This window comes from Carya illinoinensis, chromosome 13 (assembly GCF_018687715.1).
Source record: "Carya illinoinensis cultivar Pawnee chromosome 13, C.illinoinensisPawnee_v1, whole genome shotgun sequence".
NCBI classification, from domain to species: Eukaryota; Viridiplantae; Streptophyta; class Magnoliopsida; order Fagales; family Juglandaceae; genus Carya; species Carya illinoinensis.
The window spans coordinates 14246522-14260913 of NC_056764.1; the positions used below are offsets into that span (position 1 = coordinate 14246522).

General features: G+C 34.6%; 1 protein-coding gene across 1 annotated transcript; it reads left to right on the forward strand.

Annotated features, from left to right (window-relative positions):
- Nucleotides 1–5114: 5114 nt before the first annotated feature.
- Nucleotides 5115–13524, forward strand: LOC122291855 (beta-galactosidase 8-like). Its single transcript, XM_043099874.1, has 19 exons — nt 5115–5743; nt 5821–5916; nt 6181–6293; nt 6438–6504; nt 6593–6685; nt 6813–6956; nt 7133–7221; nt 7390–7495; nt 7642–7729; nt 7987–8105; nt 8262–8423; nt 9468–9670; nt 9778–9887; nt 11468–11577; nt 11728–11841; nt 12094–12195; nt 12369–12580; nt 12650–12986; nt 13077–13524. The coding sequence occupies exons 1-19, from the start codon at nt 5579–5581 to the stop codon at nt 13182–13184; spliced, it is 2538 nt and encodes an 845-aa protein (XP_042955808.1). The 5' UTR covers nt 5115–5578; the 3' UTR covers nt 13185–13524.
- The last annotated feature ends 868 nt before the right edge of the window (nt 13525–14392 follow it).

Consider the following 14392-nt stretch of genomic DNA (forward strand, 5'->3'; position numbering starts at 1 on the left):
TCGATCTCGTCGCTTGGATCAGCTGTCTCATCACCGTTTCTCTTTCTTTGCCTTTTCTCTGTGTTCTTTCGACAGATTGGGATAGACTTGACAATAACTCATGACAAAACGGAATAACCGATTCCGATCCAAAAATTTTCGAAATGGCTAATCGAGTAAAGGAAGAGTTATGGAACAGTTCCGTTCGAAACAGTGCAACTTTAGATTAGGTCGGAACATCACCTTTTCTGTTCGGGTCGGGTCGGCGCACAGCCCATTTAAGGTATCGCCAAATTGTGCAGGAGAGTATTAATATAGTGATCTGCGTTCGCATATTAACAAGATTTTATAAATTCAAAGTCATTCAATATTGGATTTTTTTAGACGGGTTTTATTAGGGTTTTGCATAGAAATATTATGCAATAAAATATATAAACTTACCTCAATTTATTAAATCTAAAAAAACACTCACGTCAATTCATTATCGTAAATATTTGAATTAGAGGTGTAAAATCATATCGGTAAATTAGTTGAATTGAACCGAACTGATATGTTGTAATAAGTCCAATCTATAACTAGTTTTAAACAATGTAATACCGATTTTCATATTTAAAAAATCAGTTTGAACCGAATCTAACAAAAATATATATACCGATAGTTAATCAGTCTGTTATTGATTCTTAAATCATCAAAATCAATAAATACTAATTCGATTATACAAAATGCTTAAAATCGAATCCAACGGGATCAATTACTCCTTAGTTTAAACCAAAAAGAAATAATAATAAACAACCATGTGATCTTGGGTTCTGTAATTTGTTAAATAAATCAGGCATTGTGATTTGCATTTGAACAAAAATGTCCTATATAATGATTATAATCCATCAATAATATGTGACCCTAACGGTGTGTCATATTAATGGAAACGCATGTCGTTTTGTGTCATGTAATAAAAAATCTTAAAAAAAATTAAAAGGTACAAAATATTTGAAAGTTATATATAAAAAAGAAAAAATTTACTTATCATCATTTTCTGTTATCATTATCTAAATATTTATTAAATAATAAATTTATAATTAAAATATAATAAATAAATTTTAATCATTCAATACCAGGAACATCATAGAGAGAGAGAGAGAGAGGGAAAGGAAAGCGAAAACAACTCTACCCGAGGCTGGGGGCCTCTCCACTCGTCACGGGGGTTGGCTGCTACCTATTTGGTCACTCTCAACTGGAAAAGCTTATTTATTGTAATTTGCAGGAGAAATTTCTTGGGATGCAGCGAAAAAAAAAAATAAAAGGAAAATAAAGAGAATCTAACGGTACGAAAAATAAAAAAAGAAAAGGGTGAGACCCGTCTTATCTAACTGACTAACAAAAGTTAAAAGAATCCTGACCAGCAGATTAAGGCCTTGTTGATTTTAATAAAAATTTTAACTAATCTCATTTTAAAATAATTATTATAATTTTTTTAAATTTTTATATAAAATAAAATAAATAATTTAATCTTTTTAAATTTTAATATAAAAGTAATATTAAAATAATATATTTTAATAATATTTTATTCAACTTTAATATAAACTTATCTTATCTCATTTTATCTCTAAAAATTAAGATTAACATGATTTAAAATAATACGTCATATTATAAAATTATTTTTATTATAAATTATATTTAACGTATCAACATATCATATAAACTTAATTATATGAAAGTTTTTATACTTATACCACTTCCATGGATAAACTATTCAAACTATCTAAATAAAATGCATGAGTTTCAAATCCAATGCAAGCTTGGGTTATATTTAGTAAACGGAAATGATTTAGCCACAAAAAATTTTATAAAAATAAATTCATAAATTGATATAACTTGATATAATACATTAAATTGTAAAATTATTTTTATTATAAAGTAGATAAATATAATACTTTTCTTTAGTTAAAATTTATTTAATTTGTCCCTTGAAGTAAATAAATGGTGAAGATAGTGCATTTTAAGAAGAGAGATAGTCTTCCTTTAGAGAGAGAGGTAGTCTTCCTTCTCTCTAGAAAATCTCATTTTAGTGAGAACTGTTTCTGGAGAGGAGGGTGGAGCTGTGGCTTTTACCTCATCTCTTTCTCATTTCCATATCTGTATTGTGCATACACTTTCAATGTAGTGTTTTTTTTCTCCTCCTTCCTACGGTTTAGTTTTGGTAAGATTTATTGCTCTCTGGCTACTATCCGCCCACACACGTTGTACCATCCCATCCTATAACTGCAGATCTATTGGGAAGAAACAGAATCGGGTCAATATGTTTAGCGCGTTGTTCTCAACGTTGTACCAGCAACTTCATCTTGCTAAGATCTTCCAGATCTAGGCCATCTTGTCTCCTCCCCACTAGCGCTTGGCTGCCTCGCGCCATTTCAAAAGCGCAGGAACACAAATGATCATTGGCCGCAAAACAGTCTACTTGATGTCGTGTTTTTTACTATATCATCGTTTTTCCTAACTAATGATCTCGAAAAAAGAACTGCGGATCTCTCCAAAAATCATTTCAAGACAATAAAATAACAATACATCCGCCACTCTCATGTCTTCTAGTGAAGGTTCAACTATCACCAATAGTGGTTTCATTGTTCGAAACTTTTTGCGAACATCTTATTACTATCTTTTAAGACGGCATCCTCTTGGTAGGATATAAGTGAAGACCTCTTTGTACTATTGTTATTGTTCTAAAGTGTTTGTAGGGATCCTCACCCGCTCTTTATATATCATCTTTTCTACTTTTCTAATAAAGTTTACTTGCTTGCTTCAATAAATAAATAAATGGTGAATATGATTTGTAGTGAATAAATAAAGTTAAAGGTGGTAGTTGGGTTTTTGAATGGACGCATCCTATAAGTTTTCAATAAATGAAATTTAATGTCGTGCATCATCGAAAGTGCCCACATTTCCTTCCTGATTCCCTAAGTTGTTGTAGTGTCAAAAGTTATTGGCTACCTTGGTATATATATGGTCAAACACCAAAGAGAAAGATACTTCAAATTAGGGGAGAGCACCATCCGGTCCGATGATAGACTAAAATTTTCCATCTATTATTTTTCCGGACCGAACATCCCTAGGAACTGTAGGTTGATCTAACCTTTTTTTTTTAAAAATTGATTTATAAAAAAAATTATTTAAAATATTAGATTAAAATCGAGTAACTTATTAAATGAGAATTACATAATAAATTGTATAATTATTAATATATACTAATACTATATATTATAGTTATATATTAAAGAATATAATAATACATTGATCTAAATATATATAGTTATAGATTTAGTGCTAATAATATAGCTAATAACTATATTAGTAGTATTACTAATATACTATATGTTAGTGATAAATTGGTAATACTATATTAAATAATACTCTATATAATTATAATGATTTAATACTAACCTATTAAGTTAACTATACTAATATTATTATAAATTTATACATATACTATAATTTATACTATAACTTTTATAATATGTTAATATAATATATAGTTATACATTAAAGAATATAATACTTATGTAATATTGTGATATATATAATTAATTTATACAATTATTTATATAAATAATATATATATTTAATTTTTTCATTCGGTCCAATCCGGTTTGGGGTGAAAAATCCATGGATCACGGACCGAACCGAATGAATTCAGTCCTCCCATTTTGGACTAGACCAGATCCATTCGGTTTGGTCCGATCGGTTTATCCAGTCCGGTTAGGCTGATACTCTCCCCTACTTCAAATGTTGCATTTTCCTTTCCAATTACCCAAAACCAAAATCTTTATTTCCATACCTAGCAAATTCGGTATCTTTTGGATAATAAGTTGAGATGAGAGTTGAAAATTAAATAAAATATTTTTAGAATATTATTTTTTAATAATAATATTATTATTATTTTGAGATTTAAAAAATGTGAACTATTTATTATATTTTATATATAAATTTAGAAAAATTGTAATGATAAGATGAGATGAGATAAAACACTTTTTATATCCAAACTAAACAAGGACTCGAATCTCACAATGTTGTGTTCAAAATACAGAATCAAGTATCTATTTTATTTATAAAATATGCAATGAGTTCTTTGAGAAATTTTGCATAATCAAAAAATTAAAGTGATTAGTGTTTAAGAAAATATAACAAATATACTGAAAACCAAACTCAAAACAAAAATTAGTACAGAAAGTCAAAACCAAATGAATCCTTAATCCAAAGGAAGAAACAAAATTAGGGCTTTCAATCATTTTAAATTCATGTGGTTGTTCCATTTAAAATCCAACGATCATGATATGAAGCCAAAAAGAAGAGGACGAAGAAGAAGGCAATGATGGTGCTTTAATATATAACATATTAAATGAATACTATTTATTATTATTTAATCATTATTAGAGCAATGTTATATACAATCGTAGAATTGTAAATGTCATACAATCGCTTTAAAAAAAAGTGGGATCCACGATTAAAAAGTTAGTTTTTTTTTTCATGTGGGTCTCATATTAATTCATTTTTTTCAAAACGACTGCACATCACTTGCACAACTATGACTATAAATATCATTTCTCAATCATTATATTACCAGATATCGTCTTCTCAAAGCATTTTGATATAATATTAAATAATTAATAAATAAATAAAATAATAATTTTTAAAATTTTTTTTAACCTATACTTTAAAAAGATGTGCTTAAAAATTTAAAAATAAGAAATTTCAATTATATAAGTCAGTAGAAGAGAAGAGTTTTACTGTATATCTTGCGTATAGAATTCTATTATACTTAAAATTTAAATTAATATTATTTTTAATAAATTTATTTTTTAATTAATTATATTAAATTAATACTATAAAATTATGTTTATAACTAGATTTTTCATAATATTAAGGGGAGCCCTTGCGCGTTTGCCAACTGCCAGAAAAGGGACACTAATCAAATGAAACAGAGCTGAAATCCTCAGCGAATGGAGGCCCAGTAACTACAAGAATTTACTTTACTGTTCTCCACGTGTGCTCCTACTTAGACTGTTCAGAACTTCCTCACATATCTTCCTCTGATCTCACGCACATACGATTTCTCCCAACTCTTTATAATTATAGCCATGCCATTACTACCGTTTATCTAACTTCAAAGCGGACAAGGGAGTGGCTGAGCTGAGTTCTGCAGAGAGAGTGTCTGATAAAGGAGAAGACGAAAACGACGGCCGGGATGACGGTGATGACGCGCTCTTATTCGGAGGTGACGTGTGCTTCCCGGTATAAAGATGGGATAATGGATATATATCTTTTTTCGTCTTAAACTTTCTGTTCCTTGCTTTGTATTCGAATCCCTTGACTCCAAGTCTATGCTATTTAAGGCGGGCAAGCAACACGTCCATGTGAAACACATCGGTAAACAAGGCTTCAGCTGAAGCAAAGCAAAGGAATGTTGTTTAAGAAAAGCAAGAAAACTTGATTGCTTTTAAGCCATTAACTAGTGTTTCAGAACCCAAGCTGTGTATAAATTGTACAGATAAGAAACTAAAGACGAAAAAAGTCCCATCTTGAAAGAGAGTAAAGGCGCGCGTCCGCCATGAGAGGGACTGGGTTTCTGTTGGTTTTCTGCTGGGTGCTCGGCCTGCTGGCCTCCACGTCGTTTTGTGGCAATGTGACGTACGATCACAGAGCGCTAGTGATCGACGGCAAGCGCCGGGTCTTGATCTCCGGCTCCATTCATTACCCTCGTAGCACTCCCGAGGTGCCAGCCACACTTGGACTCTCTCTCGCTGAAGCTCGGTCTCTCTCCCTGTTACTAATTGTTGAATGTTGTCGCAGATGTGGCCGGATTTGATTCAAAAGTCTAAAGATGGAGGATTGGATGTGATCGAGACTTACGTTTTCTGGAACTTGCACGAATCAGTTCGAAACCAGGTTTTTCTCTCTCGTTTATTTTATTTTTAGTTGCCGGACTGTTTCTGCCGCTGGCGAATTCCTTGATGCTTCGTTATTTTGATCGGAAGAAATGCGGAAAGAATTATGTTACAACTTAAAAAGTTAGAACCAATAAAGCAGATAATGTTACACAGTTCCCCAAATTGCAGAGTTTTCCATATTTAGGGAAAAAAGAAAATAAAATAACAAACTGTTTTTTAGTAATTTCTTGATTTCGAACTGACATACTTGACAACTGTGCAGTATGATTTTGAGGGAAGAAAGGATTTGGTGAAATTTGTGAAGACAGTTGCTGATGCTGGTCTTTATGTTCATCTTCGTATCGGACCTTATGCATGCGCGGAATGGAACTATGGGTAAAGATTCTAATACAATCTTAGTGCATGGCTGTTCATGTCTTTTGGCGGGAAAGAAAGAAGCTGACTTGATAATTGCTGATCCTTACTATGATCTAAATTTTTTTCTTATATAATCATTTGTATGTTTCAATTCTTGAACAGTGGTTTTCCACTCTGGTTGCATTTTATTCCTGGAATCCAGTTTCGAACTGACAATGAGCCTTTCAAGGTTCTCAAGCTCACCCTGCTTTGTAATAACAGGATCCTGTTTTGGTACTTTCTTAACCTTAATCTTTGATTACAAAACTCTGTTTCAGGCAGAAATGAAGCGATTCACAGCCAAGATTGTGGACTTGATGCAGCAGGAGAAACTTTATGCTTCTCAGGGTGGACCCATCATTTTATCTCAGGTTAATTTTCCAAATATTTGACGCAATTGGGGCTGCTCGGTACAATGATTCCTAGGTGATCTCAGATTGAACTTTTGGTTTCTGGAAATCAATATGGCTGTTGATTGTTTTTCTTTACTTACGCCAGATAGAAAATGAGTATGGAAACGTAGCTTGGGCATATGGGCCTGCGGCTAAATCGTACATCAATTGGGCAGCAGCCATGGCTACGTCTTTGGATACAGGGGTGCCTTGGGTCATGTGCCAGCAAGCCGATGCTCCTGATCCAATTGTGAGTTTTTGTCATCTTACCTTGCGTGGAATTTATTGACTGACTTGTAATATATCATGAACACAGCATAAATTTATACGTGTGGTTGACCAAGTTACATCCGATTATCTATACCAATCTGGGAATTTTAGCCACTTGGCTTGCTATAACTTTTTTTCAATCTCGTTTACATACAGATTAACACTTGCAATGGATTTTACTGTGACCAATTCAAACCTAATTCTAACAAGAAGCCAAAAATGTGGACTGAGAATTGGAGTGGATGGTAAGCTAGCCCTTCTACTTCCTGACAATCTGGTAGTTAGAATGAGGAAGCTGTTCCCCTGGATATGAATTGATCACATATATCAACTTTGAGCTCTAAATTTATTTTTTGCTGGGAGAAAATTTTGTTCTTTTACCAGAGATGTTTTCTACTTGTATTGAATTTTAGGTTTCTCTCGTTTGGTGGTCGTGTACCCTACAGACCTGTGGAAGACCTCGCATTTGCTGTGGCTCGCTTTTTCCAGCTTGGTGGAACTTTCCAAAACTATTATATGGTACTAGAATTATATTGGTAGTTTATGATGGTTTGACATACTTTTTTTTCAATGATCTCCTTGTTTTCTAGGATAAAATCCAGCCTAAACTGTGACACACAAAAATATCAAGTGCTGAATTAAATTTGTTGGTTGCTCTTGAACAGTACCACGGTGGGACTAACTTTGGCAGAACTACTGGTGGACCCTTCATTTCCACAAGTTATGATTACGATGCTCCAATTGACGAGTATGGTATGATATCGATTCTTCTTTCATATATCTAGTGTTTAGAATGTAAGAGTGAGAGTTATGTGTGTGGATGCTCTCCAGGTCATCATTTACATGCAGTCTAACTAACATTTTCTGTCAATGCGATGGTTAGATGATCTTGCAAGCACTTAGAATGTTAAAAAAAAAGTTGTATAATAGCCCATAGTTACTTGGTTTCATAATATACTAGGAAAACTCTTATTTCTTAATGAATTCCATATTTACCATATATGGTGCAGGGATTCTTAGACAACCTAAGTGGGGCCACTTAAAAGATGTGCATAAGGCTATAAAGCTTTGTGAAGAAGCATTGGTGGGCACTGATCCAACAGTTACTTCTCTTGGTCAAAACTTAGAGGTACCTTTATTATTCATTTACAGTCATTCCATTTGTTATAAAGGCCACTTCTACTTCATGCTTTAAACCGGTTTATGTTTTGAGGCGTAAGGTGTAATCTTTCATTTCTTATAAGTAACAAGTTTTTAATTAGCATGGTTTTATTTTGAGTTTTAGGCCGCAGTTTATAAAACAGGATCTGTGTGTGCTGCTTTTCTTGCCAATGTGGGCACCCAATCTGATGCAACTGTGAATTTCAATGGTAATTCATATAGCTTGCCTGCATGGTCTGTCAGCATTTTACCTGACTGCAAGAATGTAGTTCTTAATACCGCAAAGGTATGCCTTGTTATTCATGAACTTCCAGTGTATCTTTTTGCCTCATGACTCCTTCTATTTCTTCCAGAAAACGTGAATCATGATTAGTTTTTCTTACTTAGATGTGTAGCTCCATTCCAGGGATTTTCCTTCTGAAGTTTATTATTTATGTATTAATCTGTAAAATCTTCTACGTGTATCAGCACAATTGATTGTTCCTAAATGATTTCATTGTTAACGATATTAATATGGGTTATGTCAGGATGTTGACGAGCTTCTTTTAAATGCTGGGTTTGCTTAGATATTTACTTGCTATTTTCAAATTGCATTGGGTTCTTTGGTAGTTCATAATTTCCATTGATTGTTCTGGATTTACTTCTTTCACTGGAAAACTAGATGTGCATATAGCTGAAATGTGGACCCAAGCAAACCATCTATATTATTTTTAAGCATTTGCATACTAGTTTTCTATATTTTATGTTGATTTTTCTTCAATGGATATTAGTGAGCATCTTTTTTAAATGGCTTTCAGCACTAGCTTTTATAGAACGATTTCAAGACATGTAATCTTTGTAAGAAGTTTTTTTCTATTAGTTTGCAAAAAAGTTAAATCCATTGGTTTCTAGTATTTTAGAAGTCTTCAATTACATAATTCTTTTGTGGAAAAGTTGACAGATTCAACTGTACTACCATCCTAAGGAACTCTAGATGAGACTTGGTTTAGGAAATTTGTTAGTGGTTTTATATATGTTTTGGCATAAGAGACAATTATGCGTGCAAATCACATAGATAAGTTATGCCTTCATTAATTCCACGCACAATAATGGGAGAAGAATGATTTTTCTCTTGCTTATGATGCACTGCAACCAAGAGTGTTGTCATGGCCCACATTGCAGCCTGTTTCTAAGGAAGTTTCAGGCATGTGAAGCATCTTCAAAATGCGGAAGCAAAGCTACACTAACCATTTTTGTTGTTTATCAGTTTCCTTTAAAAAAAAAAAATCAATATCAATATGTTTTAACATTATTCTCTAACTAATCATGTGATATAAATTTTTCATGACAGATTAACTCTGCGGCAATGATTCCAAGCATCAGTCATCAATCTCTGAAAGGCAATATCGATTCATCTGAAGCATTAGGCTCTGGTTGGAGTTGGATAAATGAACCAGTGGGTATCTCAAAGGATGATGCATTTGTGAAACTTGGACTATTGGAGCAAATAAATACCACAGCTGATAAGAGTGACTACCTGTGGTACTCATTAGGGTAAAGAAGTCTCTTAATTCTATCTTAGGAATATTGTTTGCCTCTCCAGCCAGTTATTATGATGTGATCACTATTGAAATACATTTTATTCTGGTTACTTTTGGCAGCATTGAAATTAAAGGTGATGAGCCGTTCCTTGAAGATGGATCCCAAACAGTTCTTCATGTGGAATCTCTTGGACATGCACTTCATGCATTCGCTAATGGGAAGCTTGTAGGTAAGTGGAATTATATAGCAATGGGAATTTGATCAAATGAAAATACTAGAGATGTATGCTTCCATATGAAACTTGTTTTCCATCCTTCAATGCTTCCAAGAGTGAGGTGGGCACAGGTCTTGAAGAAGCTCAATCTTACCTTCCTTTGTAATTTTGAGGAAGGCAAAGCTTACTTTGTCTATCATTAGGTTAAGGTACAGAAGGTTTCTTGGTCATCTAGTGTGTGTGTGTGTTGTCTCGAAGTTTAATTTGTGCCATGGAAACCAGTTACATATATATTATCAAAAAAAGAGTTGGATGAATCTTTCATCACTCCATTTCTGCTTAGCTCATAAATCCTTATCTAGCTTTTGTTGGTGCTTTTTGTTGACGGACTTCCACAACGGGCTATTACATAGGGTAGAGCACGCCCCTGATAATTGCATCATTGATTCGTTGTGCCTAGGTTGTGAGGGCTCTAAGCCACGTGGATAGTTCAATGTGCTCATCAACGCCGGACCCTGAGATGTGGATCATCCAAACACATTAGCATGGCGTACTTCTCCTGTTCGAACCAAGGTTTGAAATCAAATTTCTCCTGAGGAGGATAGATGGGGCGATTTAGGTGAGATCCAATGTAGATCCAACTTTATATTCTCTTGTGGGATCTGGGTGGCCCAGGAGGACCACCATGGCTCCTCTCTTCTCAAGAATACACTTATCCCTTATCAATATATGGACAGCAATCTCTTGAGAAATAGTTTAGGTTTGGCCATCACATCCTTCTTTTTGGTACGTTGGTATGAGCAACCTGAGTGCTTAATCTTGGGTTGTAAGTGTGGGTTGGATCATGATAAAGAAGTTTTGTTGGCTGTATAATTCCCAAGCAGAAAGTTGTCTACTTGCAAAGTAGATGGGGTGATCCAGTGGCCCTTCCTATGCCAACATACATCCAATGGCATGCATCCAAACCAAATATGACAAGTAGTGGTGCGGTTCTGAGCTAAGCCTTGGCTAAACCTTGGAAACCTTAATGCCATAATGCCTTTCAAATCCTCCTAACCATTATCTCTAAGAAGAATGCCCATGTTGTGGCAATTCCACACAGAAGGTAATGAGTTACTACTCCTACCTTTAATTTATTATGAACCCAAACAAAATGAGCAGCGAGGAAAAAAAAGGCCATTTGAAGAACCATATGACTGAATTACCTGAGATGCCTGTGCCCATAAGAAATCACAAAGCCACCCATTAATATTAATGGAATTCTGTGCAAATTTTCCTCCCATGATATGGGTTACTACCCCTTGATCACTACTTAATTGTTAGCTTTGAGGCTTATCTTTTTTCCCTTCTAATCCAGAATTTTCTTGGAGGAAACCTCTTTCTCTATTAATCTTTGGTTGTCACTTTACTGGAAAAGAGAGAACAAAATCATCTTTTTAGAGTGAAGCTTTTAGAAAAGCTATCTATATAATTGACAATTCTCTGTTGGTAAATCAAACATTACATTTACATTGTAAAATCTAACTTTGAAATCCTTTCTGATATTCTGTAGTTTGACCAGTTATTGACCATTTTAAGATTTGGAAACTTTGCAGGGAGTGGAAAAGGTAATAGTGGCAATGCTAAGGTTTCAGAGGATATCCCCATTGCACTTGTAACTGGGAAGAACAAAATTGATCTGCTGAGTTTGACTGTGGGACTTCAGGTCAGCCTTCCTGCATTCGTTAAATAAGGGGAAGTTATTGTTGTAATAGTAATTTTCAAGCTAAATGAGTATTATTATTGGTTGAACAAGTTTCAGAATTCAGCAAGTCTTAAGTTATTTTTAATGCATATATCAATTTATTTATATTAGAATTATGGAGCTTTTTTTGACAAAACTGGAGCGGGGATCACTGGTCCAGTAAAGCTAAAAGGCATAAAAAATGGCACCACTGTTGACCTCTCTTCACAAGAATGGACATACCAGGTTCATTTTTTATTTCCTTTTATTTTTATTTCTGTTACAACATGTCCTGATTTTGGTTACCAATAGATAGGAATCCTTGAAACAAAGAATGGTGTTGTTCCACCAACTAGGCGATGAAGAAACTGAATTCTCAATTAATTCATTCAGAATCAGTAGTTATACAGCTCCCTAAACGATATCTCATTTTCTGTTCATGTCTCTCCAAATGGATCAAATGCAACAACATTCATTGTTCCTCTCATTGGAGTGCAGGTTGGACTCAAAGGTGAAGAATTAGGTCTGCCCAGTGGAAGTTCTTCGCAGTGGGATTCAAAATCTACATTACCCAAGAACCAACCCTTGATTTGGTACAAGGTAACATCAATTTTTTATTTATTATTGGTTATCATACCTTATTTTGTGACCAAGGGAATAGCAAACAATTGGTTAACTCATAATGACTTGCTTGACTGGTTGTCCTATTGTCCATATCCACCTGAAGTGGATTCTAGTCAAAGGCTAATCAAAAGCTATACTTCTTGATTCAGACAAAGTTTGATGAGCCCGCTGGCAGTGACCCAGTTGCACTAGACTTTACAGGTTTGGGGAAGGGTGAGGCATGGGTGAATGGACAAAGCATTGGGCGCTATTGGCCTGTGTATGCCTCTCCAAATGATGGCTGTGCTGCCTCTTGCAATTACCGGGGACCTTATGGCTCAACTAAATGCCTCAGGAACTGTGGGAAGCCATCTCAAACACTGTAAGTGCCTTACAGAGAATCAAATGTGCAAAAGTGAAAAGTTTGATTCTGATATCTCTGATCTCACAGGTACCATGTACCCCGGTCATGGTTGCAATCAAGTGGCAACACTCTTGTACTGTTTGAGGAAATAGGTGGTGATCCAACAAAGCTATCTTTTGCCACAAGACAGATTGGAAGTTTGTGCTCACACGTGTCAGAATCCCACCCATCACCTATAGATACATGGAATACAGATTTGACATCAGGAAGTAAACTAGGGCCCACAGTATTGTTGGAGTGCCCGATTCCTGGTCAGGTCATCTCTTCAATCAAGTTTGCAAGTTTTGGGACTCCTCGTGGAACTTGTGGGGGCTATAGCCATGGCCAGTGCAGCAGCAGGATGGCTCTTTCCATTGTCCAGAAGGTTGGATATTGCTCACTCTTTATAAAATCCCGTGTACCTCTTAAAATTCAATGTATAATGGTTTATGCTGACAATTCTGAACTCTAACAGGCTTGCATTGGTTCGAAGAGCTGTAGCATTGGAGTATCAGTTAACACATTTGGTGACCCGTGTGAAGGAGTGACAAAGAGTTTAGCAGTAGAAGCTTCCTGTACATAGAGGTCGGAGGCGTCCTCAAAGTCAAAGCCTTCGCTTTATGGAGTATAAGAGTAGTCAGATAAGTCTCTAATTGAATAAGCTTTTTAACTGGTTATCAAGGTAGAAAGGATTCCAACCATAAAAAAGCAAAAGGTGTCTCATAAGGCATATACCTCATTGCATTATATATATATATATATATATATATATTCTCTCGATCTATTCAAGGAGAAGAAAAATGATAGGAATCCCCTGGATTCATGTGTAATGTGCTGCCATAGATGATCCGTGTATTATCCAATTTAATAGTATTTTCCACTTGTAGAACTTTCCTACTGTTAAATCTTATAAGTTATGTTTATGGCTGTTGTTGGAGATGCTAACTCAATTACCATAAGCCTTATAGCTAAATATTCATCGTGCAAGTCTTGCAGTCATCCTCTGTAACTGTGACCGACCTACATATCCATGTACCAGACGCATTTTGGTTGCATAATTCTGAATAATATACTCAGAAGTGTGTGAAAATCAACGTGCCTAGTGGTAAGGGCATGAAGGCATCCACAAATTGAGGTTCCATTGCAATGATAACCGGTCAAATACCTAAGAACCAAACATGAGCTGGTTTTGAATGTCCCACTGGCTGATTTTAATATACTATCTGTATACCCGTCTGACCTCCTGTAAGGCGTAGGACAAGAATAACTAAACTTATTGAATGATATGACTAGTCTTTGCTTGAGTGAAACAGAGATCAAGGTTCATTTATACAATTCATCAAAAGAAACATTGTTGTCAAGAGTCATAACAGATACGCTCTTCAACTCATTATAAATTTAATAAAATTTACTAATCAATTGGCCACAAAACTAAAAGATCATCAGTTGAGACTATAAAAAAGACGCCTTAGAGTGATTAAAAGAATAGTGATAATTATATTAAATATTTTAAGTTTCATTTTATTGTATTTATATACTAATTATTATTTAATAATAATATAATTGTTATAAAACTATCGAAAGGAGAGAGAGAGAGATAGAGCTCAGATAAGTTATGAAACTTATGAATTTCTTAAAGAATTCAACGATATATATAGGCGTACAAAGGGGACTGCTAGCTCACTATGTTAGCACTATGCTAGCACTATGCACTATGCATATGTCGGCGAACTCACTATGCTAGTACTATGTTAGCACTATGCACTATGCATATGTCGGCCAACTCACTAT

Bases quoted from the DNA above. Each gene is read 5' to 3' on its own strand.
- LOC122291855 (XM_043099874.1), top strand. From the start codon at position 5,579: ATGAGAGGGACTGGGTTTCTGTTGGTTTTCTGCTGGGTGCTCGGCCTG. The intron at 5,744-5,820 runs GTGCCAGCCACA...ATGTTGTCGCAG, and splicing joins ACCCTCGTAGCACTCCCGAG to ATGTGGCCGGATTTGATTCA. The intron at 7,222-7,389 runs GTAAGCTAGCCC...ATTGAATTTTAG, and splicing joins ACTGAGAATTGGAGTGGATG to GTTTCTCTCGTTTGGTGGTC.